The sequence below is a fragment of the Amyelois transitella genome, chromosome Z (assembly GCF_032362555.1).
Source record: "Amyelois transitella isolate CPQ chromosome Z, ilAmyTran1.1, whole genome shotgun sequence".
Classification (NCBI taxonomy): domain Eukaryota; kingdom Metazoa; phylum Arthropoda; class Insecta; order Lepidoptera; family Pyralidae; genus Amyelois; species Amyelois transitella.
This window is the reverse complement of record NC_083535.1, coordinates 11,509,532-11,535,202: the sequence shown is the minus strand read 5'-3', so window position 1 is coordinate 11,535,202 and position 25,671 is coordinate 11,509,532. Positions and strand designations below refer to the sequence as shown.

The following is a 25,671-nucleotide window of genomic DNA, read 5'->3' as shown; positions in this document are numbered from 1 at the left end:
ATCGACAGACATACACAACCTGTTATTAACGAACTTATTCATAGCAAAAAAAAAAAAACTCGTATTAAATTACAAGCCGTTGAAGACTTAATAAAAGTGAGCGCAAAATGGAGTTATAAACCTTCGTTGATTTTAATAGATCAACGCCTTTTGCTTTGATCTATTAAAATCGTGGTCGTGGTTGCGGGGCAGACAGAGCATAAACTATTAAAAAGACTGAAAAGCCTCTTGCCGATGTACCTATAGCTTAATGTTTTCATCGCAATTGATGGTATTTAACTCAATCTACATAAGTATGTAATCTGTCCCGTATATGTTTATTCATTATTGCAAATATTTCTTAAGCTTCCTCAGGGAAGACCACAAGATGCGGTGAAAAATTTACGTGAACAAGCTGGCTCAAAATTCATCTGAAGAGCTCAATGTCGCTTACATTGAAACGGAAAAAGTTAAAGAAGGCCTACACTAAGAAAAGGGTTTAAAAATATTTGTACTTTTTCACTTGCCGTGTGGTTCCCGGCAGTGCCGTGTGGTTCCCGCCACCATTCCACCAATATAAAAAAAGAATAAAACCACTCCATCTCATTTCCCATGGATGTCGTAAAAAGCGACTAAGGACAGGCTTATAATCTTGGAATTCTTATTATTGGCGATATGCTTGCAACCTGTCACTATTTGAATCTGAATTCTATCATAAAGCCAAACAGCAGAACGTGGAAAATCAGTCTCTTCAAGATTGCTGGCTCTGTCTACCCCGAAAGGGATAAAGACGTGACTATATGAATGAATGAATGAATTACTTTATCACTTAACTTTAAAAGATTTTTTGCCAATACAATGTAGCGCGAAGTTTATAATTTCTAGGTATATTATATCGTGTTATATGTAAATTCTATGAACATTTGTAAAGTGCAATTCTTAGTCTACTATTCTTAGTAGTATCATTAATTATTCCTTTTGAGTGGCACATATCATAAAGGTTTCAATAGCGCGCTCTATAATTAACTAATTTCATTTTATATGTAGAAATGTAAAAGGTGTTATCGGCAAAGTAATATACATTAATAAGTTATATGAGAACTAAAATCACTCAATGTGTTCCTAGCGATGTCGTAAAAGGCGACTACACACCTGCAAGGGCTTCCGGAAATCGAAGACAAGCTTTTAGAAAGGTGTGATGGCATAAAAATTAAGTCTTTTCAATTCACAGAGAAAATACTAAACGAATTGATAAATATTAAACCTCTTTTTATAGTTAACCTCGTTAAACGCTATGGTTTTCAACAGCTTGCAGTAAACATTTATGATTTTTATGATTTACGTACGTACGTATTGTACCGTGTGGTTCCAAGCTTTCGCCATGATTCAATTTAGGTTTGATTCAGGTTCCTGCGAAAAAAATCGCGGAGGTCGGACGGAAAAATATACATAAATACATATGAACACGTCTATATCCCTTACGGGGTAGACAGAGCCAATAGTCCCGAAAAGACTGAATGGCCACGTTCAGCTGCTCGGCTTAATGATAGAATTAAGATCCAAATAGCGACAGGTTGCTAGCCCATCGCCTAAAAAAATAATCGCAATTTCATAAGCCTATCCCTTAGTCGCCTTTTACGACATCCATGGGAAAGAGATGGAGTGGTCTTATTCTTTTTTGTATTAGTGCCGGGAGCCACACGGCACGGTAAAAATATGGCTTACCCAATCCAGAATCATAGTCAAAATGCGCACCTGTGTTACTTTTCAGAGGGGTAAAGATGTCTTCTAGGAGTGTCTGAGATGCACTTTTGGCCATTACAGTGATTAAAGAAGATGTAACCAAAGTTCACGCCAAGAGTAAGAATAGAATAGATTTATTTTCAAAATTGGATACAAGGCATCACTTATTGACGTCAACATAACTTAAGTCTAATTATATTTATTACCGCTTCCAAATTCTATGTTTGGAAGAAGCATCGGAACCATCTACACTGCAGCATTTTCACCTGACGTCAATTTACAAATATAGATCTCTTATAATATACAAAGGTGTGAATGGGACTGTTGGAGTGGGAAGGCCTAAACGAACGTACCTTGATCAAATCGGACACGTTCTAGCAAAAGTCAAGAGTACCCGAAACCGACGAGCTTGCACGAAGAGAGAATTATGAATGTGAATGAAGCGAAAGAAGTGTGCAGGGATCGTGGCAAGTGTAAAGATGTGGCCTCTGTCTACCCCTCCGGGAAAGAGGCTTGATTTATGTATGTATGTAGATAGCTAAATAGCTGAACGTGGCCATTCAGTCTTTTCAAGACTGTTGGCTCTGTCTACCCCGCAAGGGATATAGACGTGACCATATGTACATATGTATGTATGAATGTAGATCTTATAAATCGAAATCGTCGACGAAATCACATTGTCTACATTAAAGAAAATAACTCAGTCAGTATGACTAGGAGAGGCATCTATAAAACAGTTTCTTTAGCAAATTCACAAAAAAAAATCTGGATTTAATGAAAGCCAGCTCACTCGCTCAAAGGTTATTGGGAACACCAGTGAAGCGTACCAGCGCAGACGTCTCTTTTTATTAGTAGAGAAAATATCGGAATTCATACTAACAGTCCAACTAGTTTGAATCGGCGATGAAAAAATCGTTATTATCCTGCACTATTAAACGAGTGAACTTGTACTGTACCTACATAAGTATATTTGTATTCCAAAACAACTCTAACGATTACGTTGAAATTTGAATAACCCGGCACATATAAAAAAAAGAAAAGGACTACTCCATCTCGTTCTCATAGAAAAAGTTCAATGGGAACAAGATCTCATTGTAAAAGGCGACTAAGGCGATTCTTTAAGGCGATGAGCTAACAACCTGTCACTATTTGAATCTCAATTCTATCATTGAGCCAAACAGCTGAACGTGGCTATTACTCTTTTCAAGACAGTTGGCTCTGTTTACCCCGCAATGGATAAAGACATGATTATAAGTATGGTAGAACATCGCCTAAAAGAAAAACCCAAATTAACTTCATGATTCAACTAAAATCGATCTATACACATTGAATGGGCTTCGAATAAGCCCAACTACAGACGATAATCCTAATTGGAAGTTAGAAGTACGCTAGTATAGCCCAAGACTTGGTATAACTTTATAACACCGTGGTATAGAACTTGTGATGCGTGATGACACATCATTAAACTTAAGTCTAATTATATTTATTACCGCTTCCAAATTCTATGTTTGGAAGAAGCATCGGAACCATCTACACTGCAGCATTTTCACCTGACGTCAATTGACAAATATAGATCTCTTACAATATACAAAGGTGTGAATGGGACTGTTGGAGTGGGAAGGCCTAGACGAACGTACCTTGATCAAATCGGAGACGTTCTAGCAAAAGGTATGGTCAAGAGTACCCAAAACCGACGAGCTTGCACGAAGAGAGTTATGAATGTGGATGAAGCGAAAGAAGTGTGCAGGGATCGTGGCAAGTGTAAAGATGGGGCCTCTGTCTACCCCTCCGGGAAAGAGGCTTGGTTTATGTATGTATGTAGATAGCTAAATAGCTGAACGTGGCCATTCGGTCTTTTCAAGACTGTTAGCTCTGTCTACCACGCAAGGGATATAGACATGACCGTAATTTGTATGTATGTATGTAGATCCTTTTAATCGAAATCGTCGACGAATACACATTGTTTACATTAGAGAAAATAACTCAGTCAGTATGACTAGGAGAGGCATCTATAAAACAGTTTCTTTAGCAAAATCACAAAAAAAAATCTGGATTTAATGAAAGCCAGCTCACTCGCTCAAAGGTTATTGGGAACACCAGTGAAGCGTACCAGCGCAGACGTCTCTTTTTATTAGTAGATAAAATATCGGAATTCATACTAACAGTCCAACTAGTTTGAATCGGCGATGAAAAAATCGTTACTATCCTGCACTATTAAACGAGTGAACTTGTACTGTACCTACATAAGTATATTTGTATTCCGAAACAACTCAAACGATTACTTTGAAATTTGAATAACCCGGCACATATAAAAAAAAGAAAAGGACTACTCCATCTCGTTCTCATAGAAAAAGTTCTATGGGAACAAGATCTCATCGTAAAAGGCGACTAAGGCGATTCTTTAAGGCCATGAGCTAACAACCTGACACTATTTGAATCTCAATTCTATCATTGAGTCAAACAGCTGAACGTGGCTATTACTCTTTTCAAGACAGTTGGCTCTGTTTACCCCGCAATGGATAAAGACATGATTATAAGTATGGTAGAACATCGAAAAGAAAAACCCAAATTAACTTCATGATTCAACTAAAATCGATCTATACACATTGAATGGGCTTCGAATAAGCCCAACTACAGACGATAATCCTAATTGGAAGTTAGAAGTACGCTAGTATAGCCCAAGACTTGGTATAACTTTATAATACCGCGGTATAGAACATGTGATGCGTGATGTCACATCATTAGTCCGTACTCCGATTGAAACTTAGTATTAAATACTACATTAAGTTAACCTATTTATATATAATAATATATAAAAGACTGTTGGCTCTGTCTACCCCGCAAGGGATATAGACGTGATTATATGTATGTATGTATTTATATAATCATGAAAATTACTGAGTCAATATAGATGTAATTTGGCAAAAAGATAGATTAATTAAATAAGAAAGGATTTTTTGAAATGTCAATGTCAAATAGGTAATGTAGGAGTTGTAAGTGTCATTCATAGAAAAAGAGGTGTAGGCCTTATTTTTGAGTGCCAAGAACCACAAAGCACTTAGGTACGTTGATCTTTTTATGGTTGAAGGTTTAATATGAAGAAAATTGAAGAAACTTTAAGACGAGATAACTGAGCTGAGATAAATCCGACTTTTTAATTGAAGTTTGTTTAAAAACTAACTTCGTTTTCCAATCTTTTCTTTCTTATAAAAGTAAGGTAGTGCGCAGTTAGATATATACACTTCCATACTTATAATCAATGGGAAAATGTGTTTGTTTGTTTGTGCGCTCTTCACGCTTAAGATACTAGACCAACCTTCATAATAATTTAGTATTCCAACTAATAAAAAATGCGATAAAATGTTTATGTGTTTCTTTGTTCCCTATTAAAGCGTTATACACAGAACGAATCTTCTTGAAATTTTGCGAATTTATTCGCAGTCTGGAGAACAACTTTTCATCCCAGAAAAAACAAAAGTTCCCATGGAACCTGTGTTCTTTTGATGGTGGCGCTAAAATCACGAATTTATTCATTTATATTAAATTTATTTTACAAAATAAAATGTACAAAAGGCGGGCCTAATACCGTATGGCATTCTCTACCAGTCTACCAGCTGAACAAACAGAAAACTTGTGGATGGAGCGATAAACTACACATGCATATTCAAAGGTAGAAACGCATACAAAATACAGAAAAAGGAATAAGTACTAATTCCGTGGGATTTCCGTTCGATTAATAAATTATTGACAAAGAGATGAAAGGAGAACTCTCCTATTAACTCCGCCGACAAGAGTTATAGCTCTTAAATTTAAAAAGATAAACTACAACGCGAACGGAACCTGGGGAAAAAGCTAGTCTTATATATATAATTCTCGTGTCACAATGTTCGTTCCCGTACTCTTCCGAAACGGCTTGACCGATTCTCATGAAATTTTGTGAGCATATTAAGTAGATCTGAAAATTGGCCAACATCTATTTTTCATACCCCTTAATGATAAGGGTTGTGCACCCTTAACTAGAAATTACTTTTAAAAATTTATATGGCATAGCAACGTTTGCTAGGACCGCTAGTAATGATATAAGTATTACTTTCATAATATCGATCGTAAATAGCGATATGTACTATGGATTGTTATTTTTTTGTAATATCTAATGATAACATTGATACGCTGATAACGGCATGGGAACAATTTAATGGAAATAGTTGGCCATCCACCATATTTTTACGGACTCTGGTTTATCTATGTGATAAGAAGACGTAGAAAGATAGATGGATAAAAAAATTTATTGCACTATAAGAGAAAAAGTGCCGTGTGGTTCTCAGCACTTAAATAGAATAGAATCACTCCATCACTTACCTGTGAATGTCGTAAATGGAGACTAAGGGCTAATGAACTTGGTATTCTTCTTGTGGGCGATGGGTTTGCAACCTGTCACTATTTTGAATTTAAGCCATACAGCTGAACGTGGCTTTCAGTCTTTTCAATACTGTTGGCTCTGTCTACACCGCAAGGGGTACAGACTTAATTATATGTATGTATAAGAAAATAAAATACAAAAACAGCTCAAAAGTGACTAAGATGTTACAAAGGCGGATTTACCGCTAATGCAATCTCTTCCAGTCAACCTTTAGGTGGAAGGAAACCAAACAGAGAATCGGCGTTGGCGCAGATCAAAATAACTAAATTCTTGAACATAATACAATGAAAAAGAATATATACCTAATGAGTAATAGGTACGATCAGTATAATAATAAAATCAGTCTTTTTAAGACTGTTGGCTCAGTCTACCCCACAAGGGATATAGACGTGACTCATACATACATACATATATATACCTATGTATGTATGTATGAGTAAAACGAATATGTTTAAAATCTAGGTCAAAAAGGAATGCGATTGGTATTTTAACTACAGAGCCAATCTACAGTCGCTTGTTCAAACAAACCATACATACATATAATCACGTCCACATCCCTTGCAGGGTACACAGAGCCAACAGTCTTGGAAATACTGATTGGCATCATCAGCTGTTTGGCTTACTGATATAATTTATTTCTATTAAAAACACTGAGATTTACTGAAATGTGAAAACACTTGATTACGATACTAAAGATTTAAAAGCGTGTTTTTATTGTCATCAGACATACATACTATTTTCCCCACGAGTAGGGGATACTTGAAAAGTGGGGAAATAAAATGTATGTCAGAGTGATAAGTCACGGTTTTTATCTAAGATACGAATAATTAACACTGGCGTTATCTGAACGGGGTTATAAGTAGGATGTCCTTGGCGATAGGTTGGATGATAGCTCAATGCGATTATCTTTTGATATAAATAGTACTTACGTACACATCAATAAGAATGTGTGGTTCATTAGCCATAGTTCACATTGAATTTCGAATGATAAGGCTATATAAATCATGATTAAAATGCGTGATGAGCATAGAGGCACAGGTTCAAATCTCTCCTCGGTCCAATGTCTCTTTTCTAAGTCCTGATCGTAGCTCTTACGGTAACGGAAAAAACCTTGAGGAAATCCGCACATTCAGTGTGAATGAACTGTATATAAAACCATGATCCATAATTAAAAATAATGCCGTGTGGTTCCCGGCACCAATAGAAAAAAAGAATAGGACCACTCCATCTCTTTCCCGTGGATGTCGTAAAAGGCGACTAAGGGGTAGGCTTATAAACTTGGGATTCTTCTTTTAGGCGATGGGCTAGCAACCTGTCACTATATTTGAATCTCAATTCTATCTTAAAGCCAAACAGGTGAACGTGGCCTATTAGTCTTTACAAGACTGTTGGCTCTGTCTACCCCGCAAGGGATATAGACGTGATTATATGTATATGTATGTATGTATCAATAATTAAGTTCCCCTGCGTAGTTTGCGAAGGTCGGACGGGAGTCGCTTCGTGAAAAACCATGGCTTATTTAATCCAGGATCCTCTCCTCCTAACTAGAGGTGATGATATAACCGGTGATAACTTCTTCCTCCTGGCTTTAGTCCCGGTTGCATCCTTATCACTCTGGAGAGGAGCCCGGGGTATGCCTTTGACCATGGGTCCTGGATTGGTTGAATCAGGTTTATAATACATATGGTCACGTCTATATCCCTTGCGAGGTAGACAGAGCCAATAGTCTTGAAAGGACTGAATGGCCACGTTCAGCTATTTGGCTTAATGATAGAATTGAGATTAATGAGAGGATTGAGATAATAAAAATTACCTGTGCTAACTACAGACGAATAAATACAGATGAGAGCAAAAACAGTGATAGGAATAGAAAATGTGATGCTTAAATGATTGGTTCATGCGGAGAGGATGATTAAATAGTTTACTGTGGATACAAAGACGAGTGTCAGTAGAATCTTATTTAAAGAAAGGGCCTCCTGGCAACCCGTTAGGTAAAGTCTTAAAATAAAGAGAGTGATGAATGAATCTGAAGAAGTATCCAAGGATTGCAGCATGTATTTTAATAAAAACTTTTACCAAAAACCTCGCCCGCATAAATTGTGATTTATTGCTCATGCATCATGGGTAATCGATAGCTATATCAAAAAATAACTTTTTCCGGAACTAAAGTCTCTCTCACAACTCAAAACAATATGCTAAATTTTACGAAGATTGAAGACAGGAATCGTCCCGCCCGAGCCTCGCGCCCGGGGATATTTCAGGAATAAAAGAAACCCTCTTAACTCCTGAGGGTCTACTCTGTCTCTTTGGCGAATTATGATTATATTGAAAAGAGTTTGCGCACCAACAGAGACACAAAAAAAAAGTAAAAATCTCATCACATCAGTATGGAAATAAACTTTCATGGCTACCTCAAACTCTACAAATCTTAAAAATTTATATGAACTTCATACAATTTTTTTAATGATATCCATATAATTGTGCTAATTATTAGTACCGTCTTAATGAATATGATCTTCCATGTTTAATCAAAATTTCAAATTTCGATAACGTAAAAGGCAATAAATGATAGGTTTATAAACTTGAGATTATTTTTTGGGCGATGTGCTAGCAACCTGTCACTATTTGAATCTCAATTCTATCATTAAGCGAAACAGCTGGACATGGCCTATCAGTCTTATCGAGTATTTTGGCTTTGTCTACGCCGCAAGGGATATAGACGTGTCTATGTATTATGTATGTACATTTAAATTTACTGACACCTCAATCTAGCGGGGTTCTCCGTGCATTGCTAAAAGCAAAGGTAGTTTTAAAAAGGTTAAGGCGTGTGTCCTAAGGTTTTAAACATGCTTAGTAATGTTGGCAAAACTGCATTCCTCCGCTCTAGGTCTCATCCAATCTGGCGAAACTTGGCACAAAAATGGCTGTATCAAAAGTAGGTTACGTTATGTACCTACCTACTTTGTAAAGCAGTGTATGCTTAAGTCGGCTTTTGAAGAGCAACTTAAAAAAACAATCTTCTTTTTGATTTGTGATTTGATAAGGATGTAGTTGTTAAACGTATACTTCCATATCGTTACTAATATTATGGAAAAATGTGTTTGTTTGTTTATCTGTCACCTCTTTATTGCTCAACGATAATCTTCATAAGAATAGGTTTAATCACATATATAATAGTATGCTGATTACGGTAGATAAATCATGTGTCTCAGGTAATCAACCCACACTACAAAAAATTGGAAAAATATTATTGTGTGACTAGCTGATGCCCGCGAATTCGTTCACACGAAAAACGTTGACCCTTGAACTATATTGTAATGTACTATCTATACTAATATTATAAAGCTGAAGAGTTTGTTTTGTTTGTTTGTTTGTTTGTTTAAACGCGCTAATCTCAGAAACTACTGAACCGATTTGAATAATTCTTTCACTGTTAGATAGTCTATTTATCGAGAAAGGCTATAGGCTACATTTTATCCCGGATTTCCTACGGGAAACGTCAACAATGCAGGTGAAAGTTGAATGAGTCGGCCATCTGCGAGCTTTCCACGCGAACGCTGCGCAAACCAACACAGATATAGTAAAACAATGTACTAAAGATGTGAAGTACTCATTTTTTGCCACAAAAAAGTCCGCGAGAGCATATATCTATCTCTTAAGGTTTACTTACAATAACCACTTTTATGTTCATTTTTTAAGATTATTTTTTCATTATAAACATAAGTTATTTTGAAACCAATTTTCTTTAATTCAGTATTAATCCTTATCCAAATAAATATGTTTATTACTTTCGGCTTTTCATGTAGACTAAAATTGCCATTTACAATATATAAATCAGACGAATAGGTTTTGAGATATAGTCGTTATAAGCAATTTGCAGCGAAACATTTAATTCGGCGAACCAGCGTTCTTTCTTATACGCGTGACCGCCTGCAAAAATAAATATGATGCCCAAAATAAGTATTCCACGCGGACGAAGTCGCGGGCACAGCTAGTGTAATATACACATCTGAAAAAGCCGCATTCAAATCGGACAAATAGTTTTCGACAAATGCGAGCACAAACATACAAAGACGGACAGAAATTGTAAAAATCATAGTTTTGGCTTCTATTCATCAGTATTGAGATCACCCGATATTGATTTTGGCAATATATTTCAAGTACAGACATCGGACAGTTACAATTTTATTATATGTATATGCATGGATATGGATACTATATAAATTATTACTTTATTACTATAAGATAAAATTTTATTTAGATTAGGCGGAGCCAACAGTCTTGAAAAGCCGATAGGCCACGTTCAGCTTTTTGACTTGATAGATGATAGATGCCGTATGGTTCCCGGCACGGATGTCGTAAAAGGCGACTAAGGGATAGGCTTATAAACTTGGGATTCCTCTTTTAGGCGATGGGCTAGCAACCTGTCACTATTTGAATCTGAATTCTATCACTAAGCCAAACAGCTGAGCGTGGCCTATCAGTCTTTTCAAGATTGGTGGCTCTGTCTACCCCACTAGGGATATAGACGTGATCATATGTATGTATGATAGATTGCTAGCCCATCGCCTAAAAGAAGAATCCCAAGTTTACAATCCTACGAGTATCCAATTTATTATCAAAATGGAAGCATAACTACGTCACAGGAATGTTAGCCTTGCAGACGACTGGGAAGAGTCGAGTTGTTTTATACAGGGTGATTATTTGTACAAACATACATACATATAATCACGTCTATATCCTTTGCGGACTAGACAGAGCCAACAGTCTTGAAAATACTGATAGGCCACGTTCAGCTATTTGGCTTTAAGATAGAATTGAGAATTTGTGCCGTGTGGTTCCCGGCACCAATAGAACAATTAATAAGACTACTCCATCTCTCTCCCATGGATGTCGTAAAAGGCGACTAGGGTAAGCTTATAAACTTGAGTTTCTTCTTTTAGGCGATGGGCTAGCAACCTGTCACTTTTTTAATATCAATTCTATCTTAAAGCCAAATAGCTGATTATTTAAAAAAAAATCAGAGCGGACTATGTAACTGAGGGGGCTTCCATAAAAATATTTAGCAAGAGGCGAAAAAAAATTTTCTTCTCTTTCCCATTTTAAAACACACACAGATAGATCATCTGATCAACCAAATCATATGAGAAAATATTTTTTGTTTTGTAAATTAATATTAGCACAATCACATCTCTACCTTTATGGGGCAGAAAGTCGACGTTCAACTGCATGGCTTAATAATAGTTTTTTTTTATTTCTTTCTATATTTGTTTTCCATGTCAGTTTCACTGTACAAACATGCTGTGAAAATGTCCTTAACAAATAAGGCATCACCCTGTATAGTTCTCATCTCTGTGGCGTATTTCCTATTGCATTCTTAGCTGACTTCAAACTCAAGGCGAGCCGGGCGATTAGGTATGTGAAACCAACTCCAACCTTTATTGAAAGACTACGGTTCACGTGGATAATTCCAGAAATGAACATAACATATTTATTAAATCTTCATGCCGTGTGGTTCCTGGCAGTTTAAAAAGGATCGCTCCCTCATTTTCGCATGGAAGTCGAAAAAGACGACTAGCGGTGACTAGATTGGTTAATAAATCTGGGATTCCTCTTTTAGGCGATACAGCTGAACGTGGCTTTTCAGACTTTGCGAGACTGTTGGCTCTCTCTACCCCGTAAAGGATGAAGGACTCGATTATACGTAGGTATGTTTGTATGTATTAAATATATATTGCACAAATGCACACAATATAAAACATAATTAGCGGACTATTAATATAGTGACTAACAGTATTATTGACCAGTCAACCAACGGGTTACGCACAAAGTTTTAGGCGGGTGCAAAAATTAACTCATTATACAAATATTTTTTCAAATATAAATGCAGGGATCGTGGCAAGTTGAAAGAGGTAGTCTCTGCCTACCCCTCCGGGAAAGAGGCGTGAGTTTATGTATGTATGTATGTATATAATAATAATAATTAGTAACATACATAATAAAGTATAAAGTAAAAGGCAACCAAGGGATAGGCTAATATATATATATATATATAAACTTGGGATTATTTTTTTAGCTAATGGGCTAGCAACCTATCACCGTTTAAATGTTAACTCTATTATTAAGCCGTGGCTTTTCAGTCTTCCAAACTAATGGCTCTATATATCCCGTAATGATTATAGACGTTATCATATGTACATACATACATACATACATATGATCACGTCTTTATCCCTTACGGAGTAGACAGAGCCAACAGTCTTGAAAAGACTGATAGGCCACGTTCAGCTGTTTGGCTTAATGATAGAATTGAGATTCAAATAGTGACGAGTTGCTAGCCCATCGCCTAAAAGAAGAATCCCAAGTTTATAAGCCTATCCCTTAGTCGCCTTTTACGACATCCATTGGAACGAAATGGAGTGGTCCTATTCCTTTTTTTATTGGTGCCGGGAACCACACGGCACATATATGTACATATATATTAAGTATATTTCTATCACCTTATTTAATTACAGTCGCGTTTATTATCACGTAAGTACTAAACAATTCTCATTAGTCCGCCACACGGCTTTGTTTGACAAATTAAGTTTATTTTCATAACACGATACACACAGTCAAATGGACTGGTCAAGTTTAAAAATTGCATTTACAACGTCATCGACGATTGTGTTCGATGATACTTGACCTGACTGACTATTGTTTTCTTTTTTAAGGTCACAGGAGATTCTGATACACTTACCACTACGCCTTGAATAGAGAATACGGAAGGTGGCGAAGTGAAGACCAGGTACCTACCGCCTGTGACCATGATTCTGTTGGTGTGAGTCAGTTAATTCTATCATTAAGCCAAATAGCTCAACGTGGCCATTCGGTCTTTTCAAGACTTTTGGCTCTGTCTACCCCGCAAGGGATATAGACGTGACCATATGTATGTACGTAAGTCAGGGGAGTCAGTTAATTCTATCATCAGCGAAATAGCTGAACGTGGCCATTCAGTCTTTTGAAGACTGTTGGCTCTGTCTACCCTGCAAGGGTAATAGACGTGACGTGTGATATATATGTAAGTCAGGGGTTTACACGAAGCGATACCGTCTGACTTCCGCCAGCTTGCAAGGTAATTAATGATATTCATTATTTTGTCCAGTTACCTGAAAGTGACTGTTATCTTAAGAAGTTTCCCGTCACGGAACAGCAAAGGTAATCAAAGTAATTATTTAATTCTGAAAGTGCACGCTTCTGTCGGATACTTTAACCGCTCGGTCATCGACGCTCTTAATTCATCCATCTGCTAGTAACATAACTATAGTTAACTACAGATTAATATAATTATACACGTTGCAGAAGGTCAAGAGGACGTTTAATCAATAATAATTAAACAGAGCATTGCTTGTGAGCAATTTAAATTGTTTGATGTTAAAATAAATTAAAAAGCTCGATCCTACTAGTATCTTCTTTTTAGGGTTCCGTACACAAAAAAGTAAAAACGGAGCCCTATTACTAAGCTATCGCTGTCTGTCTATCCGTCTGTCACCACGCTGTATCTCGTAAAACGTGATAACTAGAAAGCTTAAAATAAATGTGTTTACTTTTTTCATTTTCTAGCTCAACATTAATAACGGCAACAGGAAGACGCTAAATATTTTCACAGAACATTTATATATTTATTTCAAATTATATTACACAAAAAAAATGTACAAAAGGCGGATTTAATGCCGTTTTGCATTCTCTACCACTCAACCAGCTGACCAAACAGAAAAGCTTTAAGATGGTGGTGCGATAAAGTTATATATGCGATTAAGTTAATATAAATAATTTAATATTAATAAAGTGATTTTCAAAGGAGACTGGCTCCTTTGCAACAAACGTAATATTTAAGCAATTATTTGATTTATTTAAATAATGAGGTAGTATTTTAATGGACAGGTTTTACACCAAACGCGATGATGGTGGTACGGAACCTTTCGTCCGCGATTCCAACTCGCACTGGCCGAATTTTTTGTTTAACAGCTTAAATTTCAAGGAAGCCGCGATATCGAATTTGCGGAATCTTTTTTTTGCAAGACAATAAGGACCAAATTACATGTTTACAGAAACATTTCAGAAACCAGCACTTTACTTGTGCGCAAATCTCCTTTGTCAAAAGATTTCAGATAGAATAGGATAGATTTATTTTCAAAATTGGATACAAGGTATCACTTATTGACGTCACATCACTTAAATCTACTACCGCTTCCAAAGTGCATGTGTAGAAGAAGCGGCGGAACAAACAACACTGCAGCATTTTCACCAGACGTCAATTTACAAATATAGATCTCTTGAAACTGAATCGTGGACGATGTGAGCATAATCTTTCATTTTGTGAAAACTACTTACTTCTAATGTATAAACCTAAACTCCATTAGAACTTGTTTAAAAAACACTAACCTTCAAACGATTATGGAAATCAATTCTTTGGAAAACCTTCTCAGTTTCATGTAAAATTAGACTTATTAGTTAGAATTATAGCTGAAGAGATTTAAATACAAAACGATATTTCACAGTACTTTTTGTTCATCAAGATGAACATAGTTGTATAGTACATACATATAAACAACAAATAAGAATAATAAAATTGTAAATAAAAATAAATATCTATATTAATAAATAAACCGATTCCAAAAATTGTGCATAAAAGTACTGAAAATGTTAACAAAAGCTTTTGTTTCCTCAAATTTCATTATTAATTTGGTAGGTATTTTAAAGGTTCTGAAAACAAGCAGAATAACTGTTGCACAAAAAGCTTTTTTTGATACCTATATTTTACCAAAAGCTATTAATTTCTCAAATTTCATTTAAAAAATCGTTTTCGATTTTATATTTTTTATGCTCGGCTAGACGTGATTATATGAATGAATGAAAGAAATCAGCTTTCATTCATTCATATAATCATGTCTATATACCTTGCGGGGTAGACAAATCCAGCAGGCGTGTCGTAAAAGGCGACTAAGGGATAGGCTTATAAAATTGCGATCCTTTTTTTTAGGAGATGGGCTAGCAACCTGTCACTATTTGGATCTCAATACCATCATTAAGCCGAGCAGCTGAACGTGGCCATTCAGTCTTTTCGGGACTATTGGCTCTGTCTACCCCGTAAGGGATATAGACGTGACTATATGTATGTATGTGTGTAAACACTGTCCAGGTCCACCACGGAACAAGTAAGAAGGTGAAATTATTAAGTACTAGATTTACAGTATTCAACGATATTTTTACCACAGACAAAGGCATAGCAACTCATCCGCGACATCCCTTTGTAATGAATGCCCATACGCTTCGGTAACCGCTTACCACCACGCGAGCAGCGGACAATGTAGTGGACTTAATATACTTAATGAAAAGAAAGGCATGTTTAAAAAACATACATACATACATGTTATCTATCACGTCTCGAGCCAACAGTTTTGAAATGACTGAAAGGCCACGTTCTGCTGTTTGGCTAAAAGAATAATAGGACTACCGACTCCATTTCTTTCACACAGATGTCGTAAAAGGCGACTGAGGAATTGGTTTATAATTTAGGGATTCTTCTTTTAGGCGATGGGCTAGCAACCTGTCACTATTTGAATCTCAATTTCATCTAGCTGAACGGATGTTATTTTCGGTCTTTGCGAGACTGTTGGTTTTGTCTACTCCGTAAGGGATATAGACGTGATTATATGTATGTATGTTAAGTAGGTAGGTAGGCGGCTCGCCCCATTAGCCAATTTAATAATTACCTATTATTAATAAGTATAATTATTTTGATTTATGCAGATAGTCATAAGGAAACAATGCGAGGTCTTATACTCATAAATATAAAAAATATATACCTAAATCTATAAATAGCAATACATTACAATACAATAGCGACTACATTAAGTATATACCTACAGCACTTATTAATGAGTTTACACGTTAAAGTATATTAAATTACATTATTTGCCGTGTGGTTCTATGTGGTTGATAAGCTTATATACTTGGGAACCTTCCACTATTTGAATCTCAACTGAACGTGGCCTTTCGTTCTTTTAAATACTGTCGGCTCTGTCCACCCCGCAAGGGATATAGACGTGATTCTATGTTATGTAATGTTTAAATAACATTATATTTACACTACACGAAGAGCGGTGTTGCGAAAAAATAATCGACCCTCTGTTGGCGATATTTAATTTGACCTACTTTGACTGACTGACTGATTTATAAATATTAATTAATTTTTCTCATGTAAATGACGTTATATCTATTTGAGAAATTAAATTCTTGAAATCCTAACAAGTATCGATGTATTACTTATTTCTCGTGAGCACCATGTATTTACACACTTATATCTTTTAAAATACGTACTAATTTGCTTTGAAACATTTATGCCCGCGACTTCGTATGCGTGAAGTGTCTAACATGTTAATATGGTACCTACTACATTAGTGTTTTAGTTACGAAATTGTACCCTACATGTTGGCAATGCTTTACAACAAAAAAAAATCCATCAAAATCGCCCTGCAATTCCGAAGATTAATATTGTTCGCCCTGGTGTTAGTCCCGATTATTTCCTCGACTCTCTGGAAACCTGGTATTTGTACGCCTATTGACCAACCCTCAAATGATAAGGTAGTCATTATTTTACACATAGCAACTCCTGTGTAACCCTACGCAACGTTTGAGGAAAACCTAACCCATATTGAATCATGATACAATCTGCACTAGGTACATAAATGAGCCAGTTCCCGTAGTCGCCATTTACGACATCTTTAGGACAAAAAGAGATGAAGTAGTCCTATTCTGAATACATATTTCCCTGCACTATATATTTATTAAAATGTACAGATTTTTTTTAATTTTTCATTATTATATTTATTGATAGATTAAATTGATGATGATTATACTTAATTGACAATTGATGAATGATAATTGATGATAAAATAAATTAATTATGATTTTTATCTCTGAATAATGTATATTTTATATACATATAAAAATAATAAGAAATAACATAGGTACATTATATTGAACAATTTAGTTTAATGCAGATACACATATTAGACATAGACTACGTAACATTGCAGTAAAGGAAACGGGAAAGCGGAATAAAATAATATGAGTCATGCAAATTAACATGCGCCGGAATCGATATTGTTCATTTGATAATACAATTGCATTTGTAAAATTAATTTAATTTAGTTTTTATTATTTTTAAACAAAACTTAAAACTTTAAGTGTCTTAAATAAAAGAAAAAAAGAAGCAGAACAACTAAATATATTTTTTTTGTATTTACTACATTTTATTAAATTCATGTCTTACTAATTTTAAATGTTTCAGAAAATTTAATGCAATATTTAAAAAATCATTAATATTATACTTCATATACAATTAACGAATCAAAACAAACCAAAAAAATAATAATACAACACTCTACACCATATTGCCGGTAAAACTCACCCGATAGCCCAGATAATGCACATTAAATTCACATAGCTAGCAACACATCATGCTGACCAATGGGGTTACTTTATTTATGTTCTTTTTTCGAAAATCTATGTACTAAATGTGAGGTTATTTTGACAGTTCGCGTTCGCTCGCGGAATAGACGCCAGATCGCGAGGGTTCTCCTGCCAAGACTGTTTTACCGACGTAACCGCGCCCTGTGATGCCAGCGTAACAAATTGTAATCTCCTATTTAGATGTTATTTAGACCGACCGCACACTAAGAACAATGATAAATAAATTGTATTTATGTTCGAAATTAAAATTTTATTAGTGTGACAATCTATATTTCGTTATAAAATTTGAGTTTTACAAAGAACAAATAAAATGTAGTTTCGTTCGATAATATATGCGTGTACAACAACGCGGATAGGCACGTTAGGACTTACAGATCCAGTTTGTTCACGTAATGTGACGCCTCCGCTATAGTTTAGACACGTACGTAAGAGACATTCAAACATTAATATGCTCGTTATAACCCGGAACTCGTCTTGTTCTTTAACTCTTTTCCGTATCAAATATTTTTTTTTTATCATTTATACTAGATATCTGAAAATAACATCAGATTCCAGTAATGATTCTTTGTATGTTTATTTTTTTATAACATATCATCTGTATCTAATTTCTTTCTCTGTCTCTACCTCTCAATCACCTCATAAAATATTTCCTATTGCCATCTCAGCTAATGACTTAAAATAAATAAATAAGTTTGAGCCGCTGTATAATTAAAAATCTGTGTTAAAGACGCAATGTAATATGATTATATGACACATCAGGTGCTTTAAAAAATTTAAACAAATAATAATAGAAGACAAAGATGTAAGTTGTTTTTTCAACTTGCAAAACATTTAATTATTCAACTTACTGACAGATATATGAGTATTGTAGTTCAAAATAAGCCAATCGCTTGTCATATACTTCTACGCGATTTGAATAATTGATGAGAAAATTACTGTGTCTAGGCCGCGAGTACAAAACATTGGATATTATTAGCTCTCGCTTGAATATATTCACTTCCGATTATATTTAACCAAACTGCTTTCTTTACATACTTGATTAAAACGTTGACCTTTTAGGTGTCTATAAATAAAATAGAATGTCATTGAGTTAAGAAATATGTCAGTGGCCAATGTATGACTATAATAAATGTCTAAAAATATGTAGTCTTACTGGATTAACCAAAACTTTTTTTTCACACAGAATAGTTAAGAAGAAAGGCTCCCCTGATTCATATTGACGGCCTCTGTGGCTCAGCGGTAGTACGCTTGTCTGTGACACCGGAGTTCCCGGGTTCGAATCCCGACTAGGGCATGATGAGAAAAGAACTTTTTCTGATTGGCCTGGGTCTTGGATATTTATCTATATAAGTAGGTATTTATTATAAAATATAGTATAGTTAAGTAAGTATCTAGTAACACAAGTTTCGAACTTACTTCGAGGCTAACTCAATCAGTATAATTTGTCCCGTATATGTTTATTTATTTATTATTTATTTATATTGTTATATTTTCTTTTTCTTATGGTGCAATAAATAGTCTATCTATCTATCTATCATATTGAAACATTTGAAAATAAACTTCTTGTTAATAAGTTCTGATGCAATGTACTAAGTAGCTGTCCTATCGATCGAATAATTGTTTTCTGTATATTTTAACATTAAAAGATTAGTGTGCGTGTTTTTTGCTAATGGCACAAGTTACCTAACATTACATTATGATTTTCATTATGGCATCTATCTTTTTTCATACTCTTTTTGTCAATAAAATTGGAATTAACCTTTATGGAATAGGTCCACAGTTTTAATTTAATTATTTCATTATGTTCTATTCCTGTGACTATATTAATTTATGTACAATCACAAAATAAAAAACAAAAGTTGCATTCTCCCGAAATACACCCTAATTTTGGGGAAATTTTTACTGCGCGAGCAATACTTTTTGATAACAGGAGCGTCGGATATCTTCTGACGCGGGAGACCCAGTTCCCTAATACCCCAAACAGAGCTTTCAAACTCCTGTTTACATGCGGCAACCTACAAAACTTATTTGTTGTTTTAACATTTGCAAACGGAACATTGGACTTTGATGAAAATTTTGCAAAAATCATAATAATATCGTCTTCTACATAAATAAGAAATTAAAAAAAAAAACAAAAGTATACATTAATATAAAAAAAAAACTTGCTTACATTACAAGATTTTATTGAAGAAATGAGAGCGAATGTACGTACTGTGGCGCATGAAAATTTTGCCTTACAGGCAACTCCTACCTATAGTCTCCTAAGAAAATGTATTTATAGATTATTCAGGTGGAGTGGGTATCGTGTGATGAACGACATGGAAACGAGCCAAGATTAACGAAACACTATATCTAGTTATGTCCGTTCGACAATACTTATACCTACCGGGAATAATGCTTTTGTCTTATTTCATAATTTTTGAGTGACTACATTTCAAAGTTGTACCTACTTCACTCATATATTCTATAAACTGTTTAGTTACCTACTATTGAAAAAAAAAACAATAAATACTTTTAAACTTTCGCGTTGAATGATGATTATTCAATGATTTAACAATACACAAAAAAAATTTTTTTTTTGGAATTTTGTCTGTATGTCTGGTACGTTAAACTTTAAACTACTCAACGGATTTGAACGCAGATATCACAGGTTTCACATTTATTTAGGGGCGTTTTCAAACTTTGTTTCGCCAAAAACGATTAAGGGATGAAAAAGATGTTATCGTAAATTGAAAATTTACTTCAAGCACTGCTTCGAACCTGTTAAACAGAGTTGAATGCGGTTACATAAAGGTATTCAATTTAATTTAGATAAATCTAGGTTCTATTGGTTGTTTTCAGTAATTTATTTTATTGTAAACTATGTGAGAAAAACCTGTAACCTTTTGTAGATGGCGCTAATATCGCGCGGGCGAAGCTGCGGGTGAAAGCTTGTAAATAATAAATTGAAAGACTTACCAATTTACCGTGCCGTGTGGTTCCCGGCACCAATACAAAAAAGAATAGGACCACTCCATCTCTTTCCCATGGATGTCGTAAAAGGCGACTAAGGGATAGGCTTATAAAATTGCGATCCTTTTTGTAGGCGTTGGGCTAGCAACCTGTCACTATTTGGATCTCAATTCCATCATTAAGCCGAGCAGCTGAACGTGGACATTCAGTCTTTTCGGGACTATTGGCTCTGTCTACCCCGTAAGGGATATAGACGTGACTATATGTATGTATGTGTAAGACTCACCAAATCATCTGCAGGTAATCATATAAAGATATTTGGTTTCCTCTTCACTGCGAACTGCTAGAGATTCCTAAATATGGGGGCGATCTATTCTCAATGACCTAACTATGCATAATTTAGAAAAATACATCTAATTTTGTGACTAACATTCTCAATTTTCATAGCATTAGCCGAAATTCAAGACAAAGCTGAGAGATAATCTCAGAACAAGACTATAACTGTCCGAAATCTGAAATATGACAGATCTTATTTATTTGTCTATTTTTTTTTCTAATTAAGAAGCAAAGACATTGAAAACATTACATTCAATGCACAGATTTAACACACAGGTTCCGTGCTGATCTGGAAGCTAGAAAATATCTAATATTGTGTCCAGTTGCTTCTCTACCTATACAGATTGTAAAATATAAATCAACTAGCTGTGCCCGCGACTTCGTCCGCGTGGAATAGTTATTTTGGGCACCATTGAAGCCCTCAAGGATGAATAATTTTTCCCGATTTTTTTTCACATTTTCCATTATTTCTTTGCTCTTTATAGTTTTAGCATGATGTTATATAACCTGAAACCTTCCTCGATAAATGGTATATTCAACGCAAAAAGAATTTTTCAATTCGAACCAGTAGTTCCTGAGATTAGCGCGTTCGAACAAACAAACAAACTCTTCAGCTTTATAATATTAGTATAGATGGGCAGACTTATAAACTTGGAATTCTTTTAGGCGATGGGCTGCTAGCCCTGTCAATACCTGAATCTCAATTCTATCATTAAGACAGACATGGCGTCACAGTCTTTCCGCGATTCTGTCCACCCCGTTAGTTAAGACGTGGTTGGTGCCAACGTTTAAGATAGAAACGTCGCAGGTAAGGTGCGTTAAGGGACAAGTTAATAATTTAAATTTGAGTGAAAAATTTATTGATCTAACTAGGTATACAATTTTTAAGGAAACAATAGCAATAGCAGTGTCTAAGCGTGAGTTAGCGTAAGACATATGAGATTAAGCAAGTAGTAGGTACCTGAGGATAGCGAGCTACTTTATCAAGTGAACCCTGAAATAGTTCAAAAGTAAGAAATAAAGAAAGAAAAATCTTTATTTGGCGCAAGATGTAACATTACATTGTTCATAAACATACAAATAAAAAAATATACATGATGCGACCAAGAGGGTTTTCATTCAGCATATATGCATGTGTATGATGAGATTACACAATGCGCTGATTTTCAGTGGAACTTAGAGCGAAGGAGGCTTGCCATTCAATAAAAAGGATACATAAGTATAAAAATACATACATACATACACAAAATCATGCCTCTTTCCCGGTGGGGTAAAAAAAATATATTAAAAATATCAAAACAAAATAACAAGTACATTTATGTTCCGTCCACCTAGTTGGTATTCAACGATGTGTCGGCCAACAAATTTTTTATATTTTTCTCATTTTCTCCTTATTTGGTATTTTATTTTCGCTCGAAATGCATAGCATTACACAATATTCCTCATTGTATTATTAACTTTGAAGAATTTGAACGGAAAAGTTTGTTCCGTCTGATAAATAGTTCGAGCTTTGAACTTTGAGGAAGCTTTTCAAGCTAAGCGGAATATGGAATCTATTTGTCATGCAAACCGTGAGGCAATCAGTAGCTAAGATTCTCCAAGTTAAATGTTCGGAACTTTGTATTTACGAGTAAGTATTATGTCACTTAATGTGCCGTGAGGTTCCCGGCACCAATAATAAAAAAAGAGCAGGACCACCCCTACTCTTTCACATGGATGTCGTACAAGGCGACTAAGGGATAGCCTTATAATCTTGGGATTCTTCTTTTAGGCGATGGGATTCTTGTTTAAGCGATGGATAATAAGATTTAAGCGATGTGTCGTCAATAAGTGATACCCTGTATCCAATTATAAAATTAAATCTTTTCTATTCTATTCTATCTGTTATCAATGAAAATAATATTCAGATTAAAGAAAAATCAGAAAAAGAAGATTATTATTCAGATTACTGTTATTACCTAATACATTCACCCATGCATACCAAACGTGTTTATAAATTTACGAAAAAGATTTTACGTTTTACTATGGTGTCCTTGGAAATTTAATATCTCCATATATTACACGTATCGCCATGAAAAAGTAACATTTTACCACATTTAATACGATATCTAATAAAAAATATTAAGTATCTACCTACAGGAAAAAATACGTCATTTTTGATAAGATATAATATCCTATCAGACGATTAGCGGCATATGATAATAGAGTTTCCTTGTATAATCCGCGTTAGTAATGGCGAGAATATAATGGAAATAAACATAATACAATTGTAGGTAAGACATGAACACAATGTTCTTACTTTATAAGTCAAACATAATGTGTACTCACCTTAGATAAGTCGCCGGCTTTCCGAGACAGAAGTCTCGTTGCTTTAAGTACAAAATAATACCAACATAATAGATCTTTATTTCATTTTCTATAGCTTAGGTAACAAAAAATTTTCTATTCATTATTTGTAAGGTGAAAACAGTGCCGTGTGGTTCCCGGCACCAATTGAAAAAATAATAGGGGTACTCCATCTCTTTTCCATGGATGCCGTAAAAGGCGATTTAGGGATAGGCTTATAAACTTGGGAGTCTTATTTAGGCGACGGGCTAGCAACCTGTCGCTATTTGAATCTCAATTCTATCAGTTAGCCGAAGAGCTGAAAGTGTCCTATCAGTATTTTCAAGACTGTTGGCTCTGTCTACCTCGCAAGGGATACAGACGTAATTATATGTATGTATGTATAACAACATTGGCTTTCCCTAAGGCGCCGTTTACAACATTCGGGTCTGATTTTTCTAAATACTTTCCTACAAAATACAAAATAATACAGGTTTTTCGCAAATCCCACCGGAACCATAATTTTTAACTAAATGAAATATGTCCTTCTATATAAATACGTAAAATTTCAAAAAGAAGAATATTATTAGTTTGGTCTATAACACGTAATGAGACAAAAAACAAACAAAAAAACTTAATCACTTTCGCATTTATAATATTCGTTAGGAACTAACTTATTTAGGTATACGGTGTGGTGAAAATGATGGAATGAATAAGATAAAGTGAGGTTGTTAGCTTATCAATTATAAAAATAAAATAAACCAATTAGTGTCATACAACTTTCTTTGACTTTTATAATTTTTCTTAAAAAAATAGTCTCAAACTATGAACGCCATCTGTAGCTACTACTGTGAACTATTCATTACTGGGTTTTAGAGCGGCGAACATAATGCTATACTACACTATACTAGGCTTACATAGTACCAACTTTCCTAATTCTTAGTAGTTTTAACTTACCAACATAGATGGCGATAGTGTGTTTTCTAAAGTTGATAATATAGTAATATATAGTAATAAATAATACTTTTTTAAATAAGTATAAAGCATTAAATTCAAGTGTTTTGTTTAAAGGAAACTGATCTACCTTTATTTATTTATGTATTTGTTGCCCGAAACTCCGTGTGCGGGTAAAATGTGCGTCTATATCATCTATTTACCAAAATGTATTTTAGTATGTGATAATAGGGTTTTTTTTTTTCAACCACACGATTATAGTTTGTTAAGTTGTTAAAAGAAAGTTTTGGAAAAAGTTAGGGTTATACAGTTTAAAAATCTTGGCTCCGACAACTTATTCATACGGTTGGAGCTTTGCTTAAGATACGTTGGCTTAGCAAAATTTTTACATGAAAATTTGTTAGAATAAAAGAGTTTATACTGGATGTCCTGTTGACTATGTACATCTAGATCCTCAAAACAAACATGACTAAGCTCTAAGGATGCCGTATCTTGCATTTGATGACTGACCCCTTTAAATTGAGTAAGAACAAAAACAAAAGTCAAGGGTAAGAATAAGAGGCTTCCACGCTGGTTTGCAAAGAAAAAAACATAGTGTTTGCCAGCTGCTTCTATTCCCGTGCAGAACGTAAAAGTCAATCAAAGGAAAAGCTTACATAATTGGGATTCTTCTTTTAGACGATGGGCTTACAACCTGTCACTATTTGAATCTTAATTCCATCATTTAAACCGTACTGAGCCGAACGTGGTCATAAAATTTTCAAGACTTTGATGGCTCTATCTACCCCGTAAGGGATAAAGACGTCATTATAGAACGTAGGTGTGTTTGTTTGCCGTGTGGTTTCCGGCACCAATATAAAAAAAGAATAGGACCACTCCATCTCATTTGCCATGGATATCGTAAAAGGCGACTAAGGGATAGGCTCATAAACTTGGGATTCTTATTCTAGGCGATAGAGTAGCAACCTGTCACTATTTGAATCTCAATACTATGATAAAGCCAAACAGCTGAACGTGGCCCTTCAGTCTCTTCAAGACTGTCGGGTCTGTCTACCCCGCAAGGGATATAGACGTGACTATATATGAATGAATGAGTGAAGGTGTGTACGAGTAAGAACACGTACACTAACGCTTTATTCGCCTAATGTCACCATAACATACCCGTGAAATTACTTAAGTTGTATTAAGATTAGAAAATAACGATGATGGTCGTTGCGTAACATTATAACGGTTGCATAAGGGGTCACGGGTTCGGCTCAGGTCGAGACAATGCCGATGTTCCTAATGATAATGTTAGTTTTTAGGGTTCCTCGCTATATATGACGGCCTCTGTGGCGTAGAGGTAGTACGATTGTCTGTGACACCGGAGGTCCCGGGTTCGAATCCCGGTCAGGGCATGATGAGAAAAGAACTTTTTATGATTGGCCTGGGTCTTGGATGCTTAT

The 25,671-nt window shown here is 35.1% G+C and overlaps 1 protein-coding gene across 1 annotated transcript in view; it reads right to left on the bottom strand.

The window, feature by feature from the left end:
* LOC106133953 (alpha-1,3-mannosyl-glycoprotein 4-beta-N-acetylglucosaminyltransferase A) overlaps positions 1 to 17,796 on the bottom strand; it is a 47,449-nt gene extending 29,653 nt beyond the window's left edge. Inside the window, exon 1 of the mRNA XM_013333858.2 lies at positions 17,598 to 17,796. Coding sequence (XP_013189312.2) covers positions 17,598 to 17,620 — 23 coding nt within the window. The 5' untranslated portion in view covers positions 17,621 to 17,796. The remainder of the gene's footprint in view (positions 1 to 17,597) is intronic.
* Positions 17,797 to 25,671: the final 7,875 nt, after the last annotated feature.